This window comes from Amphiura filiformis, chromosome 6 (genome assembly GCF_039555335.1).
Source record: "Amphiura filiformis chromosome 6, Afil_fr2py, whole genome shotgun sequence".
Classification (NCBI taxonomy): Eukaryota; Metazoa; Echinodermata; class Ophiuroidea; order Amphilepidida; family Amphiuridae; genus Amphiura; species Amphiura filiformis.
Window position 1 is genome coordinate 47799384 of NC_092633.1, and position 27514 is coordinate 47826897.

The 27514-nt window shown below is 37.6% G+C and overlaps 1 protein-coding gene across 1 annotated transcript; it reads right to left on the bottom strand.

Annotated features, from left to right (window-relative positions):
* Positions 1-277: 277 nt before the first annotated feature.
* LOC140155520 (uncharacterized) lies at positions 278-24613 on the bottom strand. Its single transcript, XM_072178393.1, has 5 exons — positions 24484-24613; positions 21634-21748; positions 15895-16025; positions 11102-11247; positions 278-3715 (listed from the first exon to the last, which is right to left on the bottom strand). The coding sequence occupies exons 2-5, from the start codon at positions 21659-21661 to the stop codon at positions 3433-3435; spliced, it is 588 nt and encodes a 195-aa protein (XP_072034494.1). The 5' UTR covers positions 21662-21748; positions 24484-24613; the 3' UTR covers positions 278-3432.
* Positions 24614-27514: the final 2901 nt, after the last annotated feature.

Here is a 27514-nt window from a genome sequence, read left to right on the forward strand (position 1 = left end):
CTGCACTACAAACAGGTTGCACTCATAACATGTATATATGTCTGCCATCATTATCGCTCTTTTCAAAGATACTAATCATTCTATAGAATAATGATCCAACTCTTTATCCCTGTTCTTTGACATCTGTGGTTCAATGCATAGGGACCGCGTGAACGTTGTAGCGCAGGGCGATATATTAGAACATTGTATTCATCTATTGCTATGGTAGTTAATCATATTAGTTCATCACTTCCAACTGCGGAGGAGACTAAATGAAACAAACAGACACAATGCGTAATCGCTGTTCGAAGGACCTATAGTCCAAATATTTTATTATATTATTATTTCATAAAGTCAGTTTTTTAACCTGGGATCAATGTGCATTGTATAAAGAAATTTGGATCTCAAAATGTATCTAAAAAAATATGTTATTAACTTCTTAAATTTTGATGTTGGTAATTGTGTTTATTTTTAATTTTGTTTTTCACACCGGGATTTTACATACAATAAATTTTTCTTCTTCCTCTTAGTAATTCTTAATGAAATTCATCAAAACAATCCTGATACTATTTTTCCTTCTGACATTTAAAGCCTAATAAGCAACCTATGAAATAAGCTCAAAACCAAGCACCGTAGAATTCCGTCTAGAAGCATATATGGCTCTAAACGAGGGTTTTTTTAACGAAAGATATGAAAGGCCAATACCCTTCTCAAAAACATTGCAATAGATTGGTCTTACAAATATACATGTTTGTACAGCCGCCTTTATCAGTAATATAGTTGTTCAAACTCCAAATAACGTTTTTTGTTGAGAGTGTCTGCCTCTTGTCTCTTGTGTCAAAAAACCTCGTTTAGAGGCATACTTGTAGACGGAATTTTACGGTATGTCTTTAGGATTTTATACATGAATACAAACATTTAAAGATTTGTGACTGAAATGTTCCCAGGTTAATAAACCTGACCATGTCGTTTACGAGAAACGAAGTCATTTATTATTCACGTAACGTACTAAAACTACATACAAGCATTTCGGCTATCATGCAATCGAGTCCGTTTGTCATCTGCAGTTGGCATAGCTGGTGTTAATCGTTTATCAAAAAGTGAATGCAAGGCAGATAAGTCAAACTTTTGTGTGGTGGAGTGAACGGAAATTCACTACCAGCGGCGGAGATGAAACAAACAGACACAATGCATTATAGCCCCGTTCGAAGGACCTATAGTCCAAATATTTTATTATATTATTATTTCATAAAGTCAGTTTTTAAACCTGGGATCCAATTGTGTTACATGTGTATTGTAAGAAATTTGGCTCTCAAAATGTATCTCAAAAATTTACTACATCTGAAGTATACAAAAAGTGTACATATCCTGAAAGGTTAATTGAATAGCTATTGTGAAAATGGTATAGATTAAATCAAAATATTATACAGAGTGGCCTGACAAATATACAGCGGGGATGTCAGGTATAACTAATGGTTTATTAACATTTAAAGTTGTGTGACTGAAAGGAATGCAACCACTTCATCATTTTTGGGTGCCCAGGTTAAAAAACATGACCATATCGTTTACGAGAAACGAAATCATTTATTATTCACGTAACGTACTAAAACTACATACAAGCATTTCGGCTATCATGCAATCGAGTCCGTTTGTCATCTGCAGTTGGTATGGCATAGCTGGTGTCAATCGTTTATCAAAAAGCGAATGCAAAGCAGTTAAGTCAAACTTTTGTGTGGTGGAGTGAACGGAAATTCACTACCAGCGGAGGAGATGAAACTAACAGACACAGTGCATAATAGCCCCGTTCGAAGGACCTATAGTCCAAATATTTTATTATATTATTATTTCATAAAGTCAGTTTTTAAACCTGGGATCCAATTGTGTTACATGTGTATTGTAAGAAATTTGGCTCTCAAAATGTATCTCAAAACTTTGTTACATCTGAAGTATACAAAAGTATACATATTCTAAAAATGTTAACTGAATAGCGATTGTGAAAATGGTACAGGGTGGCCGGAAAATATACGGGGTGAGTAAAACTAATGGTTTATAATTGCTTACCTTTAATTTGCTTAATTGTCTATATTTACCAAAATATGAAAACTTCGTAAGTTGTGATATTGGTAATTGTGTTATTTGTAATATTGTATTTCACACCGGGATTTTCTTCTTCTTCCTCTTAATCATACTTAATGAAATTCATCAAAACAATCTTGATATTATTGTTCCTTCTGATATAATAAAGCCTAAAATCAACTTATAAAATGAGCTCAAAACCAAGTCTATATCTTAGAAGATTTGTATGAACATAAACATTTAAAGATGTGTGACTGAAAGGAATGCAACCACTTCATCATTTTTGGGTTCCCAGGTTAAAAAACATGACCATATCGTTTACGAGAAACGAAATTATTCATTATTCACGAAACGTACTAAAACTACATACAAGCATTTGGTTATCATGCAAGCGAGTCCGTTTGTCATGTGCAGTTCAAGGTCTGTCCTGATCGGTACGCTTTTCAGTGATTTTGTGTGGGTCGTGTGTGTGTGGGGGGGTGAGGAGATGCGATGGTGTGTTTGAGAGGACGTGGAGGGAGGGGTGTATATGTCTGTGTTACATGAGGCTCAGTGTGGGATAGGTTTTGTTTTTGCAATGACCAGAAAACTTTCCTGACAGTAAGGGAGTGTTCATAAATACTTGGGGGGAGTGGGGCAACAAATTGTTGGGTCCTACAAAGGCGGGATCCAAAAATTATTCAGTCGTTAATAGGGAGAGGATCAAAACCATTTGAGGGTAAAAGCTCGGGGTAACATGTACAACAAGGCATGCACATTCCATAAATGTTAAGTATTCAATTGTGTAATCTCAAGCTTCAAATCAACCAAATATGAATACTTTGGAATAAAAGTAAGTTTAAATTAGATTTATTTTATAGCGTTTGGTATTTTTTGTCTTATAGACATGAGAGCGGTCAAGAAAAATTTTGTGTCCAACTTTACCAACCCCCACCAAAGTATTTATGAACACTCCCTAACTGTTGTTACTAATAATGTTTTATTAATAATATTTGGACCTTGTTTGTGGATTATATTCCCAATGTAGCTCTTACTTGGGTGTGCGGTGTGATGTGGGGTTGGTGGGGTGTTTGTGGGGGGTGGGGGTAGAGGTGTATGTGTGAATGACGAAAGTAGGACCTATATGTTGGCAAACTTGGCATAAAAGCCGAGTAAATAATGACCAAAACTACATGTAGTAGACAAAAAAACGAACACTTGACGTGTGATTTCAGATTATGACATTATTAAATAAAAATGTTATGAATAATCATCTCAGGTAGTGTTTCATAATAATATCATAGTGTGAACTAAATGATAATTATTATAGCTTATTATTGTCCCTTTATTATTGTCACCGAAGCAGGACACTCTTCTAGCAGTCAGTTCACGTGATCCCTAACCATAATAATAATAATAATAATCATCATAATAATAATAAAAGTCATCATTTTCAACGGCTTCGTCCTGTATGGTCTGGAGGCTGTTATCAGACTTATCAGACTTCTTTATCATGTCACGACATTCGTCATCTGAAGTGTTTGGTGGCACGAACAGAACGATGCTTTTGACTCCTGTAGATCCATCATCATAATCGTCCGATTTGAACATTAATGCAAAGAAATCCGCCCAGTCATCAAGTGGGAAGACGTGGTAAAAAGCCATATCGTCACCACAGTATCTGTGTATCATCAACACAAAGTAAACTAGATGGCACAGATGTGTTTGAGCAAACACGAATATCTATGCCCGTGGCCTCCTTCCCCTGCTCACAGACAAAAACTTAGTGACCATCATGTAGAAGCCCTAGTTAAAAGCTTTAATTGATACAAGTATCATCCTCATAGCACATAGAATAAAAAAGCGCCCAATTGGGTGCCAAATCAAAAAAGTTGGTGACCACCATGTCACCCTCTTACAAAACGTGACAACCCTTAACTCACCCTAACACCCATTAACCAACTACACCCCATGTCCCACAATGACAACCTTTTGAGGTGGTCCAAGGCACCAATATCAAAATGCCTACACATTCCCTTTTAAGGAAGGTTTTGTCAAGTGATAAATTTCCTTGACGTACGATTCAGACCCTTGTCATTGCAAATGCAGGTAGCCAACAAAATGCTACCTATTGCGCTACACTGTGTTAATAGGTCGTACCTATTTTGCTTTTTAGAACCTTTGAACTTTAACCTCTGGGGTTGCTGCTACCATAGCATACATCTACGGTCATGGACCATCATTGCACTAAATATAAACCCTGAGGGCGCTGTAGTTCTTTAGCTAAAGCTGTTTGAAATTTTACACATATTGCTCCCTGTAGCCCATGACCTTTGACCTCTGGTGTCGTGGCTACGTAGAATACTTCTAGGATCATGGGCCATCATTTTACTAAGTATGAACTCTGAGGGCGCTATAGTTCTTGAGCTGGAGATGTTACAAATTTTACACATATTGTCCCCTGTAGCCCATGACCTTTGATCTCTGGAGTCAGGACCACCCTAGGAATTTTTAGGAGTCATGGGCCATCATTATACCAAGTGCGGGTCCCGAGGCTACTTTAGTTCTTGAGCAAGAGGAATGCAAAGGACTAGTCTTGAGGAGGAGAGAAGGAGGAGGAGGAGAACCTGAAGACTAAACACAACAGATACAATATCTATGCCCCGTTGCACGGGCATAGATAAATGTGATAAAAGAAATAACTTGGTACTACAGCAGTGGACGATGTTTACCAGTATTTCTAAAAGACTGATAGAATTTTAATTATATTTTCTTGCACTTGCTGAGGAAGCCTGATTACCTTTTTTAAAAATAGCCGAGTGGGGGGGTTTTCAATGAAATATTTTTTTGTGTAATAACTGAAGAATCATAATGTATAAAAAATATTTGAATATTAACTGTACATCAAATGACGATTCGTGATACCCAATGGGGTTACGGTTCGCTATCTCTTAGGACCCCTATCTCTAAGGTTCGCTATCCCTAAGGTTCGTTATCACTAATTACGAAAAAGGTCCACTATACATAAGGTTCGATATCACTAATTTTGAAAAAGTTTCGGTATTCCTAAGGTTCGATATCACTAATTTTAAATAGGGTTCGCTATCTCTAATTTTTAATAAGGTCCGCTATCACTAATTTATTGAAGGTTTGCTATCTCTAAGGTTCGCTATCACTACTTTAAAATAAAGTCCGCTATCTCTAATTTTAACAATCCCGGTATCCCTAAGGTTCGCTATCTCTAATTTCAAAATAAGGTCCGCTATCTCTAAGGTTCGCTATCTCTAAGGTTTGCTATCTCTAAGGTTCGCTATCACTAATTTCAAATAAGGTTCGCTATCTCTAATTTATAATAAGGTTCGCTATCTCTAATTTTAAATAAGGTTCGTTATCTCTAATTTTAAACAAGGTTCGCTATCTTTAATTTTAAATAAGGTATAGATAGCGGACCTTATTTGAAATTAGAGATATCGGAGCTTATTTTAAATTAGAGACAGCGGACCTTTTTTTAAATTAGAGATACCGGACCTTAAAATTAGAGATAGCGGACCTTATTTAAAATTAGATATAGTGGACCTTATTTAAGATTAGTGATAACGAACCTTAGGTATAGCGCACCCTAATCAAAATTAGTGACAGCGAACCTTAGAGATAGCGAACCTTAATTAATTAGGGATAGCGAACCCTAAACAAAATTAGTGATAGCGAACCTTAGGTATAGCGGACCTTTATTGCAATTAGTGATAACGAACCTTAGAGATAGCGAACCTTCAATAGATTAGTGATAGCGGACCTTATTCAAAATTAGTGATAGCGAACCTTATTTTAAATTAGTGATAGCGAACCTTAGAACTAGCGAACCTTATTCTAAATTAGTGATATCGAACATTAGAAGTAGCGGACCTTTTTATAGGTATAGCGAACCCTTTTCTCTATTAGAGATAGCGGGATTCTGATCTCCATAGACTTTACACATTAGTGATAGCGAACCTTAGAGATAGCGAACCTTAGAGATAGCGGTCCTTAGAGATAGCGGGATGTCACCCCCCAATGGTGCTAAAGTTTATGTGGTTTAGAAAGCAGAGAATTGTATTTCAATTTTATATACGCCAAAATATTTTCTGAATTTAGTGGAAATTAGCACTGAATTGATGGGGAAAATTTTATGTAATTTTTACGTATGTCCCAACTAAAGATTACTGTTTCGTTCTTATGGGAATCTAATCTTTTAATAATCTGAAAGAAACTTTGGGGACCTCCGTGTATAGACGAATCCAAGTAGCCAAGTCATGGTCAGGATTTGGTCGGACATCTTTGGGTAGCCGCTAGCACCAACCTGGTGTTTTGAGCGTCCAAATTGTGCAAATAAAAGCCGCCTAACACCTAGAGAAGATGCAAGGACGAGGAGTTAATAGAATAATAGCTAATAATATATACCATGGAGATAATTCCGCAGGTAATCCCGTCGCATTCATACATAGTCCTTTTGTTCGCAAGTATATCAATGCAAAGATACCGCGTGTAGTTAATCCGATTATTATGTCACTTCAACAGCGAATAGACCATGCTGCGTGTTTTGTCGAAGGGAACTGTATCGTGTTATTCTTTTGTCTGCCTGTGTTTTCGCGGAAGGTGTAAATCGGGTGATGGAATGCAGTTTAAACTTTCCGCCAAGGCCGAATCATTTCACATTTTGAGTGCATTGTAGCTGACGGCTACCCAACTAAAGGCTGCTAGTCAGGTGTAGGAATGCGTGAATTTAGATTCGTCTATACACGAAAAATGGTAGGCTCCATATACTGACCCACATGTATATAGGAGTAGCACGTGGCCCGGCGAGTCAAAATCGATATAATGTATTGTACCTGTATGGGAGGCCCATTTATTGTCGGATTTTTGTATGTAGAACACGCAATGATTATCAACAATTGAGCGCTATTAATACACATTTTAATGTGTATTAAAATAGTTTTAAGCAAATAAAATTCCAAAATATGGTACGTTTTCTGTGTTTGCTTGTCACGTGGTAAGCCCCCGGGTAAGCCTATGTTGAAGTTGCGATTATATGTTCAAAAAGTTTCAAGATGGATACCAACAAGTTAGGCATGTTAGGTGGCCGATCGGTCTAAGGCTTTAGGCTCATTCAGAATTCACAATAGCGGTGCGGCGTGAGTTCGAGCCCCACCTCTGCCGAATTTCCCTATAAAAAAAATCATATTATGTTAGGGAAATGTGGCTGGGAGAATTTATGTATGACGAAGAGTGGTGTGACTTGGTACATGCAGTAATTTTTGCATCAACCGGGACTTCTAAGTATAAGTAATTTTTTTCTCTGTAGCCGATCAAAGGGCTTTTATGGCAATTAAAAGCCAGTCTCCTTTATTATGTACGGATTTGCGATACAAAAACAAAAAATAACATTTTCTTTAAAAAATTATTTTGGTACATATTAACACCAACAACTCACATATACAATATGAGTGTGCACAGCGCCCTCGTTCAGACTAGAAAACATTCTTGAAATTTAATGCAAACTTCAAAGTATCATAACGGCCTGCGCCATCAAGATCCCAAGTCCGAACAAGTATGAAATTAAAGACCTCAATTGTAAGTTTTTTGGATTTTGTTGGCGAGGTCAAAGGTCAAAATTTCCTATTTTCGCACATTTTTACACGCCTGTATTATTGCACACCAACGTCACCTGAATCTTCGAATAGCATTTCATCAAAGAAGAGGTAATTCTCTGCAAGAACTGAAAATATCAGCTTGGAACCTCTTGATCTTCATATTTTTATGAATTTTTGAAAATTTTCTTTTCCCCTCAAATAATGACGCGTAGCACAAGATGGGCTTTTTACTGCATCCCAAAAAAGATGTGCCAACAAGATTCCAATTTTATTTTTCATCGCCTAGCTTCTTTGTTGACTAGTAGACAAAAAACAAGCAACAGCTACTTGGGATGATGTGGGCGCACTAACATAATAGAGGTCAAAGTTTATACTTTGTGCCGAATTGGTATTATTTTGCCTATTGTGTAGCATAAAAGTTGAACTTTGCCCCACAATAAAAATGTGCGCCAAAATGATATACAGACTGCACAAAAAGTAACGCAGCTGTTATAAATACGCCTATAGCGTCAGAACTAATATTCACAATATTTCAACATAAAAATAAGGACGATTCATTTACGCGCATTTTGATACCCAATTTTTCCATTTTCGTTCAATATTAACAACACAGCAGTGTTTTTAAAGAAAAATATCCGAATTTAAAAATTGCAGCTATTTGTATTGATTTGAAGTCAGTGCGAAGATAAATGGAGGGTTTTACGTGCCACAATGATTAAGTAATAAAGCTTAATAACCATTGATCGCTGTAAACTGCAACTTTTGAATTCGGGTATTTTTCTTTAAAAGTACTGTGGTGTTAATATTGAACGACATTTGACAAATGGGTATCAAAATGCGCGTAAATAAATCATCCTTCTTTCTATGTAGAAATATTGTGTAAACAATTATTAGTTCAGAAAATATAGGCGTATTTATAACAGCTGCGCTACTCTTTGCGCAGACATTATAATGGTGCATCCCTAACCAATGAAAAAAATCATCACGTCCATTAAATAGAGCCAATCAATGCAGGCCCTGTCAGCCCGTGTGTATCGTTTAACAAAATAATCAGAGGATGATTTAATGAAGCCCCATCATGCACTGTAAAAGTGTTATCACTAGAGTTTCAACTGCCACTTTACTTTTCAAATCCCATTGAACTCTGTGCAAAAGATGTTGTTTTAGAATTGCCCGTGTGTCATTATTAGTTGGTCGATTTCAGATCTAAAGTGATGTATGCATGAATGATAATCCACACCTTCTGTAGATAACATAAAATGTGAAATCGACCAACCTTTAGAAGGTGTTTTATTGTAAATATATCTGTCCAAATTCAAATTTAACCATGCACGTGTGTATGCAGTGGGCGGGCAGTGGTGTGTGTTCACTCACACAGCTGTGCTAACCGCAAGACTTGCTGGGAAGTGCTTAAATCATCCTCTGCAAAATAATGTACATAACAAAAAATTGATAATACATTAAACCGACCAATAGTCCAGGGCCTCCCGTAATACTTGCATGTTTATTTTGATTTTTGAACTTAAATCCAATCTACATGGACCAATGAATCAAATGAACTATGCTGCCATTTTTTCTGATGGGGTTAAGTGGGTGTAATCCAAGATGGTGGCCTAGTTAAATAAGAAAAAATAAAAATGGCCCAATCTAGTTGGGCAAAACTTCAAATGCTTTCTCTAATCATAAGGAACAAAAAAAAAATGGTTGCTTATCTCTAGGGTGACTGGTTTTTGAGTTAGAGGGTGAATTATGCAAAAGGCCAACAACCTTTTGTACACTGGCCGAATTTTCAAAATTCTCCGATTGAAGCGAACTTGGTCTCAAAATATTTCGATTGACGCAAAGAACAAAAAAGTATAGTTTTGCATCGATATGAATCCTAATTTTAATGCTAGATGGTATAACATGGTCAAGGTCACCATCCCAGTAAACACAAAAACGTTTTTAAAGCGTTTTAAATAAGTTATATTTTGGGTTTTGGTTTAGGTAAACACGTTTTAATAACATTAAAATGTCGGGTTATATAAAGGTCGGGATAACGTTTTAAAACGTTTTGTATGAAAACACACTACAACAATATTTTTAAATGTTTTCAAAAAAATGTTATTGTAAACTATTTTTGCAAACATTTTTGCCAAATATTTTGTCAATACTTAAATAACACTATGTTAAAATATTTGAACCCAGCAAACACAGAAATGTTCTTAAAATGTTTTTTTTTTCAAAACATTTTACTAACATTTAAATGTCGGGTTATATAAAGGTCATGAAAACGTTTTTAAAACGTTATTGCAAATATTTTGGGCAAACATTTTCGCAAAATATTTTTCAACCCCAAAATAACATTCTGTTTAGAATGTTTTGTATCAAGTTTTCAAGAACGTTTTTGGAATGTTATTAAAACGTTTTTATACCCTTTATAAAACCCGACATTTAAACGTTTTCTGTAAAACATTTTTGTTTGCTGATCAGTAGATTATCAATAAATGTTTTTTAAGCTTATGAAAACGTTTTATACTCTTAATATACCCTTTCTATAACCCGACATTTAAACGTTTTCTGACAACCTTTTATAACCTTTTGCGAATGATGTCGAAAACGTTTTGTGTTTGCTGGGATGGTGACATAGGATCGATCATATGGTGGTCTATACTGGTTGACCTTTGACCTGCAGTTTTATAACCATATATACATTTTAGATATTCAAAACTTTTTTGTTTCTTTTGTGAAACTGAATAATTAGAGACCATTTTCACTTCAATCAGAGAATATTGAGAACTGGACCACTGGTCAAAATGTCGCTGACCATTTCAGCAAAAATTTGAGCAAAAAAATACCCAGTTTTGGAGAAAATCCCCAAAACGGTTTTTGGCACAATTTTTTCCGACCACGTAACAAAAAATCTTAAGTTAGAGATGAGAGATTTCAGTACTTAAAAAGCCTAAAGGAATACTAAAGAATATTTTAAATTCCACTATTCTTAATCATAATTGACATTTTGTTATAATGAATAGGATATAACTTCCGGTTATTGGACTAACTTTGAGTTAATTAGACACTTACATTGTAAGTTGTAAATAGGTTTAAAGTATTAAAACTTGTTTTTCTGTAAATGGCATTTTGAGATACATTACAATATGAAAGAATTAGGCCCCATTATGACTTTTGACCCCTCGTGAGAAGCATAGGAGGCATATAGAAAAATGGAGCCAATTCTGTTTTTTTTAATATAATTATTTCAGGTGTATGCCTAAAGATGCCAAAAAAGATTGGTTCCACTAATATAATGTAGCAAAATAAAGTATTCCAATGGGTGGCAAGGGGACAAGGTGTTCCACTAGGGACTTCTCCTCCCTCCACTTGGCTAAACCACTGCGTGGTAGAGCAGTATAATTATGGACAAGACAGCATAATACTGGACATACGATAAAAATAATTACCTAGTTGTTCTTATGGTGAGATAGGGGCTGATAAATGCCTCAATAAAATCCCAACAGTGTATCTCTCCATTGTCCACTTGTGACTCGAGGCTCGATCCAGGTTTCTCATGTGTAAATCCAACGCACATCGCCGAATTTGGGGGACCCTAGAAATGAAATAAGGCAAATTAGCAATTGCATAAGTCACTGAGAAAATACCGTATAAATATATAGGGTAGGTAGGATAGGTGTGAGTAATACCAATTTAAGCACATTTGTCTAATTGGAATACAACACACATGGATTGCACAGTACAAAGTTAGTTATAATCTGTAACTCTAAACATTTATTTTAATTACAGAAATATTCAATTCAATTAAATTCAATTCATTTCAAGAAACATTTATTTCACAACTTCAAAAATACATGGTAAAATGATAAATGCCATAATTTTGTTTTGACGATAATTCATTTGCATAATTGAATATTGATAATTGTGCCTTAGGCCATGATACCCGTTCATCAAGTGAACGTTGTATCGTCCCGCGCATCAATTGAACGGAGTGAAGCGATGTTTGGTTTGTACTTTGATAAAGACTTCACTCCTTGTTAACCCTGAAACCGATAAAGAAGATGGCGAATATATTGTCATCTTGCATGTGAATTCAATTATACTTATTTTTAATATGCTGCAATGTAATTCTGGTAAGACTTATTAACACACACATGTATTTTGATCAGTTTGTCTGATGATGTAAATTCTCAATAAATCTCTTAAACTTAGTTTCTATTTCATCTGGTTCAATTCGTGATAGGCATGCCAGTTCCGTTCATTATCCCTCATCCTTTGGGACTCCAAATCCGGTGCCTTTGCTCTATTTTTTTTCTTTGGCTAACTCTCCAATTTAGAGTCATAATAATTTGCAAACCAATTACATACAAAACAACGGGCTTTTGTCTAACAAACGCGTCGCGTCGCGTCACGTCACGTCACGTCACGTCACGTCACGTCGCGTCGCGACGAGTCGCGTCACGTCACGTCACGTCACGTTGATATCTTCTTAAAAGTTACAAACAAGTCATACGGATTCAGTTCACGATTTCGTTTAGTTTTTCCGGGGTGTTTCCGCATCGAACCCGTCATTATCCCAGGCCCACAGTGAAATGGTTAACGGCGTGGCGATTGCAGACGGCCGCACACCACCAAATAAGCCCCATCGAAATGCACGTAAAAGGGCAAACAGATTCGCGATTTTACCTTCCATGAATTTCCAGACACGATCATTTATTTAAAAATGACTTTTTCTATGGCAAAATATTTACTTGTATTTGTATGAAAAATATTCCTTTATTTGACCTTTGGCCCCTCAACGGTAGATTGCACATCGGGTCACTGTGGAAACGTTTTTGGTAACATTTATTGTTGACCTCTGTTTTCAGGTCAAAAGTCATACGTGGGTCAAGGTCATTCAACATGTCAGGTCAAGGTCAAGGTTAATTAATTCGGACTAGGTTTGGATCAAATCCATTGAGTCTGGAGTGAGATCAAACTTTTAACACAAATGACCCCTCAATGACCTTTGACCTTGAAGCCATATAGGAAACTTAGTAGCCACTTACCCACTTGTGCTTCCCACAAGGTTTGTGGCATGTGAAAAAATGTCGTGAAATCACATTTTGGCCATATCAAGTAGGTCAAAGGTCAAATTAGGGTCATGGTCACACAACATTAATGGGGGTGGTCAGTGATTATTGTGACCAAGCCTGGTCAAAATCCGATGTAGTATACGGGTGCTAGACTCATTTTGAAATGTTGCCAGAAAGAAGAAAAAAATGACCTTTGACCCCTTATTTGTGTACATCCTATATGAAGCATGGGTAGGGGATTCTTCTAAAATATTTTGGTGGAAATCGGCTTAATCGTCTAGAAGCCTTAGTATTTTTGTGTAAAAAAAATCACATTTTCAACTATATAATCAAGGTCAAAGGTCAAATTGGGGTACAAACCATAAATGGAGTGGTCAGTGGTCATTCTGACCAAGTTTGGTTAAAATCCAACTTAGTATGTGGATGTTATAGCGATTTGAAATGTTGCCAGAAGAAAGAAATGCGGGTGAAAGAAAGCATTTGGCAACATTTGTTGCCAAATGCAAAAAGGGAGCAAAAGACAACCGAGACGAGAGCAAATATCCCGTACTGCGAATTATATGACCAGCTATTTACACCGCCATCAAAGAAGACCAAATAATACCGCATCATATACCTCACAGATTCTGCAAAAATGGCTAACGTGTTTTATAAGTCTGAAACACGCGAATGAGGTAGCTTATTTTATTTTGATAGGCCATTTTCACGTGTGTTTCAGTGGGAGCATTATTTAGTGGTGTGCGCACTGTACGTAGCCTCTGTCGCAGGCTACTCGTGTTTTTATCACACTCATAGTTTGAGAAAAGCGAAAACGCACCGCCTGCAAAAGAGGCTACACTAAACTAGGATACGGGCTGTGGTTTAAAAGTAGTTCCAGGGAGCACACCACTAAATCAATGCGCCATTTGTGCAACCCTACTGAGTTCCGGTAAAATACAGAAAGTTTTTGAGGTATAATGGGCTGCTCTTTGGACTAATAATCAGAAAGAGTAGCGAATTATAGCTTAAATAAAAGTGTAAAGCCTGTGCATGAATTTGAATCACTAAAAAGTCGCATTTTTATAATTATCGAATAAATAGGACCGCGTAATAAAAAATGGGCAGAAACGGGTTTACAGTCATGAGAGCATGTCAAAAACAGTGAGGGCGCTGTTTAGAGGCTCCTACCGGGAAAACGAGACGGAAGACTACCCATACATTGAAACATATGTTAAACTTTCATCGATTTGCAAGACTCGACTGGTTATCCTTAAATTTCTCAGAAAGCGCCGAAAAGGCCTCAAAACGAGCAAATAAAACTGGTGTTTTTACACGTATTTCAATGGGGCGATTATTTAGTGGTGTGCGCCCTCCAGCAATCCCGATTATTTTATTCATTGAAGCTTTGCTGTGCTTTGCGGCATTGATGAAAAGCTGGAATTCCATGGACTATTTCACGGACTATTTATCACGTAGGGAGATAAGGGTAATTGTGGAGTTAATAATTTATTATGAACTTTTGATAACATTTCAACGTGACGCGACGTGACGTGACGCGACGTGACGTGACGTGACGTGACGCGACGCGACGCGTGTGTTAGACAAAAGCCAAACAAAGTAGTGTATCCAATCACAAGCCCACTGATGGCAGTCCAATACAATCACGTTAAAACAAACAACCTATTGAAAGGCAAGAGACAGGGCAACAGTGAGCGTGAGACCACAGGTGAGACAAGATTAAGAAGGGCATCAATAAAAAACCTGAAAAAAGTTGTGAGGCAACACGCGTGGCGCAAGCTCGTGGGGTGCCGACAAACAGTACAAACGAAAATACAAATACAAACAGGACAAGACAAGACATAACAATACAATAAGATGTGAACAAGAGTCAAAGAATAATTACTGGTAAACCGGTTTAGAAAGCAAATTGCTCTTAAAATGATGTTTGAAGGAGTTTATGGATGTGGCATTTTGGATGAAGATGGGAATGGGGTTCCATATGTTAACTCCATGCACTTGTCTTTAATCGAGTTAGCAGAAAGATTTGAACGAACACGAGGCGGATAGAAATTATTCACACGCCATGTATTATGACTATGAATTGTAGTACTATATTGAAAATAGTTGTCAAAAAGTGCAGAAAGCAAGCAGTTGTGAGCTTTGAACATAAAGATAGCATTTACCTCCCTTATATAACCCAATATTTGGCAACCTTTTCTAACCTTTTGCGAATTTTGTCCAAAACGTTTTGTTTTTGCTGGGGAAGTATTATGAAAGTATACATTTTCAGAAATGAGATGATGTAAGGAATCCAACTAGCTTTACAGAAATCCTGCTAAAATTTAACAGTTTTTGAAAATAAAAATCGCAAAATTTGATTTTACATAACTGACTCGAGTATCGGGGGCCCGCGCGAAGCGCTGGTATCCCGCTAGTAAATACCCAGCAAGCACAAAAACGTGTTAAAAACGTTTGAAACTAATTATATTTTGGGTTTTGGTTTCGTTAAAAACGTTCTAATAAAATTAAATGTCGGGTTATATTAAGGTCATGAAAACGTTTAAAACGTTTTGTATGAAAACACACTACAACAATGTTTTTAAAACATTTTCAAAATGTTATTGTAAACTATTTTTGCAAACATTTTTTGCCAAATATTTGTCAACATTATGTTAAAATATTTTCACCCAGCAAACACAGAAATGTTCTTAAAATGTTTTTTCAAAACGTGTTAATAACATTTAAATGTCGGGTTATATAAAGATCATGAAAACGATTTTAAAATGTTATTGCAAATATTTTGGGTAAACATTTTTGCAAAATATTTTTTCCAACCCCAAAATAACATTCTGTTTAGAATGTTTTGTAACAAGTTTAAAAAAATGATTTTGGAATGTAATTAAAACGTTTTTATACCCTTTATATAACCTGACATATAAACGGTTTCTGTAAAATATTTTGTGTTTGCTGGACAGTATATTATCAAAAATGTTTTTTAATGTTAAGAAAACGTTTTATACCTGGCCTTAATGTACACTTTATATACCCCTGACATTTAAACGTTTTCTGGCAACCTTTTATAACCTTTTGCGAATGATGTCGAAAACGTTTTGTGTTTGCTGGGTAACCATAACGTACGTATGCGACATCCAGAGATGGTGATTGTACGTGTAACGACAGATACTGACCGTGAATATCCAATTGCACTCCGCGTCTACTGGATATGCATTGGGATAGTTTGGTGTTTTAACAGAGACTATTTCATTCTGTTTCAGGTTGTGCACAGTTTTCCCACAATCGATACCATCGGGCTTGGTTACTATAGGTGAAAAAAAATTGTAGAATGAAACCTGTATCGAAGTTTTTCTATAATGTTACGATGGCGAAACTGTAAAATCCTGATACAAATGCACCATGCACTTTTGAAATACTTACCATTATTCACAAAACATATTTCAATTCACCTAATAGTTCTCATTATGGTCACTAAACACTAAACACCAAACACGCAAACACACTATTTATCATGTTTATTATATACAACAACTTGATTATTATTGATTAATTAGTGCAGTATGGCTATCAATCAAATCCTTATAGAATATTACGACAATTATGTAAGATTATTATTAGAATTTCCTTAGCTATATATGTACTTAACTAAGTAAGCCTGGAGATCTTGATTGGATGACTTTCTGGTGAGATTCCATTGATGGTCTTAGCTTTTTATCCAAGATCCTTTTCTATCCAAGGTAAACCCGGGTTTACCACAGTCTCAGTCCAAATTCCTGATGACTATGTTTTCACTATCCTAGCTGCTATGCTAGTGTTCTCCAAATGGTCTTCTATGTTAACCATTAACCTCTCTCGGAGATCTCTTGAGCAAGCTTTCTGCTCCACTTGACAGACAGATAACACACTATGTTAATCCAGTAAAATACCACAGTTCGATGATGGAGGTATTTCAGTCTGTCGCCTCTTTGAGTCGACAGCGCAATCGAGCTCTATTGGCTCTACTACCGCCTTTACCGTATTTTATTCTCTCCAACACAAGAACCGCGAACCGAAGTTTGAAGACTTCAGTTAGGGTAACTTTGTACCAATACTGGCTAGCATAAATTTACAGAGTTCCCTCATAGAACTTCAAAAAGCGTCTCAAGATCATTTCCTATCCAGGCTTTGTATACCATTTCTTACTTCTTTCTAGAACTATTTATGACATTTGGCAAATACACCACGTCTCTGTAAGACAAAAATCCACTAACAAGGCAACCCAATACGACCAATCGTCGATTTATACAGATTCCTCGGCTATGAGACATCTAAAGCCCTTGCCGATTTGCTCAATCCTTTGATCGGTACTACGGAACACCACGTTAAAAATTCGAAAGAAGATCTTAGTGGAGTGTGTATTGAGGACAATGAAATTTTCAACTCGCACGACGTGGTATCCTTGTTCACAAACACGCCAATAAAGGAGGCCCTAGATGTGGTTAAAAAAAGACTGATAGAGGACAAAGATCTAAATTTGCGCACCAAACTCAAAGTTGAAGACATCATCGAACTCCTCGAATTTATATTAATCACCACTTATTTTGAATTCAGAGGTGCCATATACAGGCAACGGTTTGGCGCCGCGATGGGCAGCCCAGTCAGCCCCATCATAGCAAATTTCTTTGAACAGCAAGCAATCGCGACTGCCCCGATTGATTGTAAGCCACGGTATTGGCGTCGTTATGTGGATGATGTGCTCGAAATAATAAAAGCTGGTCAAGTTCAAAACCTACCCGATCATCTCAACACAGTCGACAAAACAAACAGTATAAGATTTACCTATGAGGAAGAGAAAGAAGGAGAATACCATTCCTCGACACGCTAATAGTCCGAAACCTGACGGTTCGGTAAAGCTCCTGGTATACAGGAAACCAACCCACACTGACCAATATCTCAGTTTTAAGTCAGAACACCCCCTCCATCAGAAAATGGGTGTAGTCCGAACTTTGTTTGATCGTATGTATAGTGTGGTCACGGATGAAGCGGATAGAGCGAATGAAGAGAAACATGTGCGAGGAGCCCTGAAAAACTGTGGCTATCCTAAATGGGCAGTGGATCAAGTGAAAGCAAAATTGCAACAAAAAACAGTTGCAAAACCTAGCGCAAAGAAAGATCAAAAGAATGAGGACAAAAGCAAGGGTATGGTAGTGCACCCTTATGTGAATGGAATTTCTGAACGAGTTCAAAGAATTTTCAAAAAGCACAAAGTCGACACCGCTATGAAACCACATCAAACCCTCAAAAAAATCCTGGTCCACACCAAAGACAAAAGAGACAAGCTAAAAACAGGCAATTGCATTTACGAGATCGGCTGCCAAAACTGTGATCTCAGTTATGTTGGCGAGGCCTCTCGATTGTTTGGGATTAGGCTCGCGGAACACCAAGCGGAAATTAAGAAAGCCAACGAGAAAAAGTTCACACGGTCAGAACGGAGGGCATCCGAGCAAGAACAGACAAAGCCGGCCATATCCGATCATGTTGCAAGGGCAAACCATGTCGTCAATTGGGAGGATTCCAAGATATTTGGCAAGGAACATGTCAGAAAGTCTTGAGAAGTACGAGAAGCGATGGAGATCAGAAAGAGGGGGATAAAGACCATGAATAGAGAGGAGGGCACTTATTTCCTAAGTCACGTATTTGACACACTTTTGAAGACAGGAAGTAAGACTACCCACAACCGGAAGCCAGTTTCCAGGAAAGTGGATCAGATGCTCACATCTGATGAATTCCTCCGACGAGATGGACGATTATTAGTAAGTAAAATTTACTGGTTTTGACAAGCAAAATTACTAATTTGATGTAATTTATGTTTTATTTGTCATCGTTACATATTGCTCAACCAACGTAGCTGATGAAGACATAGTAGAGAATCACTACGATAGTATGAGGAGAGCCATTGAATCCATCCCAGCTCATAACCTCTTGATAGTAATGGGTGATTTCAATGCTAGAGTTTGACTGGAAGACGCTAAATTTACATACCATGACACCACTAACAGAAATGGAAAATATCCAAAAGATACCATATCTATAATAAATTACCGAGTTGCAAAACTTTTCGGGAAAAAACTCGAACGGTGGTGATGCAACTGCAAATTTCACTTTTGCAAACCTAATCATTCCCCGAGTTACACTGCATGTTCACCTCATTTTTTCAATCTTAGTGATTAAAGTCTAAAAATGAGCAAAATACCTTAAAAAATATCCAGGGACCTCAAAATAATGAGCATCAGTTACTATGTCCGCCTAACAACTACATCGCGTCAAACAAAAAAATCTTCTCGTATCAACACGCCGCAACAAAAAAAACCCAAAACAAACAAAAACGCGTATCATTTAGTTCGCGTCATCTCGCGACATCGCGTATCTACACGCTGCCTCTAAAGCAAGTGGGATAATAAACACGGGAAAATAAAAATGAGTGAGGAGATTGCAATTTTAGACGAGCTTGATATAAAGTGGGGCCATTTGACAAAGAATAATATGAAGAAGCAAAAGAATCTTTGGTTGAGGGAAAGAGCTGTGGAGAGGACAACATATCTCCAAAAGTGCTGAAGAGATGCAACCGAGATGACATTGTGTTAAAGTTCTGCAATGACACACTTCTCAAAGGGAAGAAACTGGATCAATGGTCAATACCTAATATTGTTTCCATAACCTGCCAGCGATAATAACATTCATCGACTTCAAGAAAGCTCGACACGATCCATAGAGGTGTTGAAGATACTCATTGTTGAAGCTATTGGCAAAATGTACCTAAACACAAAAGCCAAAGTAATATCACCAGCTGGCGAGATAGAATTGTCTGAAATCTTAGCAAGAATACCTTCACCCCATACCTGTTTGTGATTGTCCTCGATTTTGCACTGCGAATAGCTATTGATGGAAATAAAGAGGTGCTAGGATTCCATCCGGAAAAGAGGCGAAGTTGAGAGTTAGCCCAGTTGTGGTGACAGACTTTGATTTTGCTGACGACATTGCACTGTTGTTCATGGAAATACATCAAGCACAAGAACTGCTTCATAGAGAGGAAACTTAAGCTGCTAAAGTGGGCCTGAATATGAATGGAAGTAAATGTATATGTCCTACAATAACAGGGGAGAAAGCATCAGCAGAAATGAGGGAGTAGTAAAAGAGGAGGTAGAGGACTTCAAATACCTAGGCGCTTGGATGAAAAGCACAGAAAGGGATTTAAAGTTACGTAAAGCAGCAGCATGGAGGGCGTGCAATAAACTTAAGAAAATCTAGAGATCAACTCTTACCAGGCGTTTCAAACTTCGTATCTTTGCTGCAACAGTGGAGTCTGTGCTGCTTTATTGATGCGAAGCATGGAGTAGGGGAGAGCGGGGAGTGTTCGCCTTATTTTTTTCTGACCCGCCTAGCGATGTCAATTTTAAGGTTAGGGATGACCTGATTAGCCCATGTGAAAGCCCTATGTCTAAGCTATATACGACCACAATCCCAGAACTATAGGCCTTACAATAGCAACAGGATAGAGCAAACAAAAAGTTTTTAAATTGGCGAACTTGCCCCATATTGGGGCAGGTTCGCCCATATGAAGGGGTAAGTTCACCCTAATCACAAAAAAGTTTAAACATTGCGTAACAATAACATATTCAATGTAAACATTTAGCAAGAGTATACAGGGCATTCATTCTCTTCTGGGGAATCACTAAATTTGTTGCAGGGTCGGGTCAGGGTAAAATGTAGGGGTCCAAAGTGAGCTTAAACGTATCATGTTTACAACTTCGGGGGGATTATGGATTAGGACATAAACGGTGGTATGAGTAATACTGATACCACATAACTTTAAAAAACATGCTTTTCAGTAGTTTTACCTTGTTTAATGGTATAATTATCAATATTTTGCATAATACGCTGATGGGGCAGGTCCGCCCTCCAGTTTGGGGTAAGTCCGCCCGGGGAAGATATGGGGCGAACATGCCCCATCCTCAAAGGGCGAACGTGCCCTTGTGCACATTTTTGTATTTTCTTCAGGGTATGCAAAATACAAATCGAATAAGGAGTTTATGACTGCATTAAATCTTTTACAAATCCCATATGTTCCAAATACAGATTTCCATTAAAACCATCTGTATGTATGTATCAATGATAATACAACATTATTAATGCAAGAAAAATTACGTTTTGGTGTAATTCTTTTGTTTTGGCTGCAGTTCGATGAACACGTCCCTATATGTCGCGTAGCTAATATGAGAAGTTTATAATGACCTATGTCACCTAATTAAAGGTGGGCGAACCTACCCCTAGGGCGAACACTCCCCGCTCTCCCTATCACCCCTAAACTTGCAAAGGGTCTGGATGGCTGTTACACGCGCATGCTCAGCGTGTCTTCCTGTCCTACATTGCTGTCTTGAAGTCTGCTGCCTCCAGTCCAGTGTCATCTTCCAGAATGTCAATGTAGGTCAGAGCAGGTCTTCCAGATTTCCGCCTCCCATGCTTGGGTATCCAATGAACCATTTTTGATGTGGGCCTCACTTCTGGAACAGTGGCCAGCAAACTTGGTTCCTCTTTCCCTCATCTTGTGGCTTATTTTTGAAAGATCTCCATATAGGTCTACATTTGACACATGTTCTTTCCAATGCACATTCGGAAGTTTCCGACTTCGGTGATGTCATCAAGTGTGATGTCACCTGATCAGGTTGGTCTCTAGCCGATTCCAAGAAAACGTCAGAGCTAGCAACATCGGCTGATGACGAGGAAGTTCCTCGAAAGCGCTCCCGGTAAGCAAAATAAACAAGTTTAAATTAATAATTTTCATTTTTTAACATCAAACTACTCTCTCTGTTCCTCTCCTCTCTCTCTCCCCAGGGCTTTTCTTTCCTCTCTCGCCCTTTCCTCATACAACTAACCTGGGTTTTCGCAAAAAAAAATCATCATCAGGGAATAAATTGGAACACACACATTTTGATTCGCCAATCAGCATATACCCTCCATTCTTGCAATCCGTGGCATCTTCATCCAAAGCTGAAATATATAAATCTTAGTATAAATAGGGAAATGTTGTGAATGACTAGGTGACTATGTGAGCATGTCTAGAAAGGCTCCGTCAGTTTCGATCCAAATGTCGCCAAATACCGAGACGGCAATGCGAAAATTTGGTTGAAAACGATCAAGAATGGGCCTCAAAATCAGTGAAAAATGTAGTCGGTTGCTCCGGGCGGTTGCTATCCTAGGTAAATAGAGAAAAGTAGTAGGTTGCTAACCTAGCCACGCGCGTCTTATAAAACGGGTGTATCTGCGCCGCTCGTGTAACGCAGCAATACCGCGCGTGTAACGCAGCACTACGCCACCGCGCGAGTAAACGACTAAGAGGCACGTAATGATATTACTGGTGAAAGACCGTAGATACCCCAGACAAACGATGGTATGTCTATGTGTGTGCCAGAGTACCGACGGGCGCTCTAACAGGTGCATCACATCGGACTAATAATCATATTTTCAGCATATTTCAATACGGAACACGTGCATATAGGCCTATTTCAGCAGAACATGACTAGGCCGGGGTCCTCCAGAATCAGTTATGGTAAGGCCTATACAGATACTACTAGAATTTCGGGGTATTTTGGGGTCCTCCAATGTGGTAGGACAGGGCTTGGAAGAGGCGAACGATGGGTTTCAAGATCATGGGTACCGAAGTAAGCGTCACAGCTACAAAACAGAGTTGCGTCAAGTTGGGTCTTTATCACTGAGATACGTATATCATAGTAATTTAAAAGGTTATGTGAGTAACAGGTGTTCGGTAATTAGATATACAGCCTACCACGAGAACCGCCCAACCCGAGAAACGCGAAATCTAGTCATATATAATTGGTTATCAGTAAAATATATTCTAGGGTTTTTGACATTTAAAATATATTTATATTCAAAATAAATAACAATTTTGCTAATTAGGTAATGCATAATATCATTTTCTTAACATCACTGAAAAAATCATGAAAATCGAACAACGCGTTCAAAAGTTATGGCGATTTTATTATTTTCGCTTCTTTCAGACAAACCCGAGCGAAATGCTTGGGGCATCTCCCCTTATTCAATGTGGTTGCGCTCAATGTCTGCTCCAACATTGTTTCCAGGGGGAGGGAGGAGGAGCAAGCAAGTACATAACGTGAGCTTTATACCTCATTATATAGATTCCTGTCATCTGATTGATTGAATGTGCGCGTGCAGTCATTGAATTAACTATGCCCTCAAATGAACTATGGACCGGTCCATGGAAATGAACTATGGACAGGTCACGGGCGTCAAACTGCGCAATCGCAACATCCACGTATCCATTCGGTATATAAAACAAATATTGACTGCTTTATTCGGGACATGGTTAAGATTATAGGCCCGCGGTGATCTCAAAAACATGCTATGACCCTCGGCTGCGCCTCTCATAGCATGGTTTTGAGATCATCTTGGGCATATAATGTTAACCATGCCCCTCATAGCAGTCAATATGTATACTATGAAACGCATCATGCATTTTATTCCTGTAACCAACCACACTGTACTGATCTCTATACATGGATAGCGGGCGGCGACCGAAAAAGTGAAACCACTTGGCCGTCATCATATTGGCGAGGGCAAAAAAAATCATCTCACTGATGAGTAAAACAAATCCCTTACCAACTATGTATAAAAGTATACATTAAAATTGAAATTAAAATTAAAGTTGAAAAAAAGAAATCCCTTCTGAAGGCGGCGTAAAAACAAAATTAGTTCAAATCGCCAAAAGCGGTGTTCACACAGTCGGATTTAAAAGGGCATTTCGTGATCCACAGCCTCATCCCCCCACTTTTCTCAAAAAAGTTGAGATTTTTATATCACTGGAATACTCTGGCTACATAATGTTTATGTACAAAATATTTCTTGCAGATTAATTCGTTTAGCAAAGATATCGCATATTGAATTTCGTTCTGGTGCACCAGAACGAAATTACAACGTATTGTCTATAATCATGCATAACTCGCAAACGCAAAATCGGAATCAACTGAAATTTTGGGAATATGCTTTTTCGTGGATATGTACTGAAAAATGTCATAAAAAGAGGATGCTAGGATCACGAAATACTCCTTTAAATCACTAAATACCGGTAATAAGTCACTATAATACCGGTTATAAGTCACTTATATCCGACTGTATGAACACGACTATAGCCAGTGGTTTCAACTGGCGACTATCCTATTAGGCCCATGAAAGTCAATTCCGAGTTTATCGTCCCTTTTTTTCCCAGGTTGGTGAGGTGACTTTTTCATTTTTCATTATTTCATCAGATTTCATTATTGACCTAAAGTGCGTGTTGATTTAAAGCCACACTCATACATGTTATTTATAAACATGTTTTTATATGGGTAGGGACTAGAAAAGTTAGAAAAGAGACTGGTTTGGTTCCAAGTGATAAATTTATATGTTTTACAAACAAAAATATATGTTTCCAATTGCTAAAACTGGTAAAAACACTGATACTTTAAAAATAATGAATTATTTTGTCATTTTTGAAAATTTGACGCGGGTGTTTTTGGTGTCCAAAAAGTGACGCGGGCGGGGGACGATAAACTCGGAATCGACTTTCACGCGCCTTACGTGCGAGTCCGCTATCCATGTATAGAGGTCATGTATGTACCGCGTGAACGTTGTAGTGCAACATTCAAAAATTGTATTCATCTTATTACGTCACTTCTACGGTGAATACTCGTAGTATATGCACGACTTACTTCCATATTTGCCTGCTACGACTTCGCCATCTCGTAAACTGAGCTCAATTTGGCTTCCCATACAGTCTAAATTTACTTTATTCTTCGGATCTTTAACATCAATTGTGTTTGCGCCGTTCATGCTAAATGCCTGTAATTTCAAATTAAAATATAGACACATACTCTTTGATTATCCTTTTAATTAAAGAACACGATGGCTTATATCCTAAAACCTGTATACAGGGTGTCCCCCCATAAAAGAGGCCCTCATTGCGCCCTCTTTTTTCCTATTTCAGAAAAGTTGATTAAGTATAATGTTGGTATGTAAAGAAGCCGTTACCCGTTAGCTTTAATAAACCGAAACAGTTATTTCAATCGGCTCATAACTTTTGAAGATATGCCCTTTTAAAGAAATGTATCCGTTTTTCACTCTGTCCACGGAGAAGGTTTGGCTACTTCAAAGCTTGAAAAGTGCATATACCATGCATGAATATTAAACATTCCTCGATGGTAACTGTATAAAATAACAACTTTATTTTAGGGAATGGGATTTACCGGAGTGCTTATGGGTTATGGATTTTGTTCAGTGTCATTAATTTGGGCGAAATTGATGTGGGATGGGACTTTTGCTATACTTGCAATTACGTATGTTTTTCTCGGTTATTTTATGCCTTTTTTGTTTTATAATGTTTCTTACTTTCTTACTTTATTGAATTTCTTTTATTGCCAACATAAGTCATTTCTCTTTGTGAATAAAAGGTAGCCCTGAAAAGGGCTGTTTAGTTTGTCTTTGGTTCTTTTGAGTTTACTGTGCTGCTCTGCCGTCTACCTGGTTGCCTCTTTGACGAATACAGGTTTCAGCCCTAGTCCTCATTGCATCAATTGCGTTGTGTACCATCCTTGTGCGCCGGATACTTGTGAATGCAGCAGTAATACGGGGTTGCGAAGATGTTTGAAGCTAGCTGGTGATCCTCGCTTATAGTGAATGCTTTTCCAAGCCTAATGCTATTATCTAGCCATGTCATTAACCGTGTGTTTCGTGTAAATCTTTGTTGTAGCCAAACCTCATTCGTGGACAGAGAAGGCATATCTTCAAAAATTGTGAGCCGACTGAAATAATTGTTTTGGTTTATTAAAGCTAACGATTTAAGGTTTCTTTGCATTTGATCAACTTTTCAGAAATAGGAGAAAAAGAGGGCGCAATGAGGGGGCCTCTTGTTTTTTGGGACACCCTGTATGTCAATTTTTTGGTATTACTCCGAATAATTTATCTCTTTGTATAGTGCTGCGTTTTTAATGTTTTTGATTGTAATTGCCAGCTTATGAGAATACAATAAAGTTCGATCATTTTTTGCAGAGATACGATATAACCATGATAACTCCTGTTTATAATTTTACTTTCTATGCTCCCCGGTTCCGGCACTCAGTGCATGCTCGTTGGAAATTTCGCGAAATTAGGGGGTATTTTCAGGTGAAGAAACGCGATTTGCGAAATTGAAAAAAAAAAGACACTCTTCAATTACAAATTATCATCGTATTTCATTAATTATTCTTCATTTACGAATCCCACTTTACAATCATATCAAGTCGTGTTCACACAGTCGGACTTAAGCCACTTAATACCGGTAACAAGTCACTATTAGCGGTTATAAGTCGCTTATTACCGGTAATAACTCACTTATATACGAAAGTGTGAACACGACTTCAGTTTCATTATTCCGTTCGGCGCACATTAGGCCTATAGAGTGTATGCAATAAACCAACCGGAACGTCGAACGGTATAACAATTGAAATGGCAGCCATGCGAGAGGACAGTTCTAAGATAACTTAAGATGACAGAGGGACAGGTCTCTATAGTAGAATACCAGCCTTTAGAGTTCGTGACCGACTCATAGAACAAAGATTTGAAAGGTTTTTTTTGATCTTTGATTGATTCCGAATCAATTTAGCTTACCCTCACCTCCTGAAACTTCCGGGCATTCCAGGGAGGGGTCAGTCAAGGTTACATGGCGGTCAAATTTTCAGAATGCTCCAATTATGTCAAGTAATATATCAAACTACTCGTATGGTCATGAGGATTCAAAAAATGTATAGTTTGTTATGTGTCAGACCTTTCAAGAGGGCGCTATGACGAAAAATGTTCATAGGTCAACGACCTTTTTGAATTCTGACCATAGTTAACAACATCCGATTTTGGTGATTTTGGTGTCTAATTATATGTTTTCTTTGCATGAGAATACGTACAAGGAACCGATGACCCTCTTTTGCAACATGGCTGCCAAAAGCATCCATATTGTAATTAGGAAGTCATCGGTTCCTTGTACAGTTTGTACACATAACAAACTATACATTTTTGGAGTCCTCATGACCACACGAGTAATTTGATATATTACTTGACATAATTGGAGCATTCTGAAAAACTTGACCCCATGTAACCTTGATTGACCCCTCCCCGGAATGCCCGGAAGTCTCAGGAGGTGAGCTCCAAGCTAAATTGATTCAGAATCAATCAAATATCCCAAAATAACTTTCAAATCTTTGTTCTATGAGTTAGTCACGAACCTACAGGCTGGTCTTCTACTACTAGATCGATTTCACAACCATTCATACCTATCGCACGTTTTATTGTATTATCATGGTAGGTATGCGAATTTTCCTGATGGAGGACAGACATTTATTTAAATGACGATGACACTGTCATGATTGACATCGTATTGCATACAAGGGCACGGTGGCTCCTCAGCAAACACAAAACGTTTTCGACATCATTCGCAAAATGTTATAAAGGTTGTCAGAAAACATCTAAATGTCGGGTTATATAAAGGGTACGTTAATGGTATAAAACGTTTTCATAACATTAAATAACATTTGTTGGTAATTTACTGCACAGCAAACACAAATGTTTTACAGAAAACATTTAAATGTCGGGTTATATAAAGGGTATAAAAACATTTTAATAACATTCCAAAACATTTTGAAAACTTGGTACAAATCATTCTAAACAGAATGTTATTTTGGGGTTGAAAAATATTTTGCAAATAATGTTTGCCCA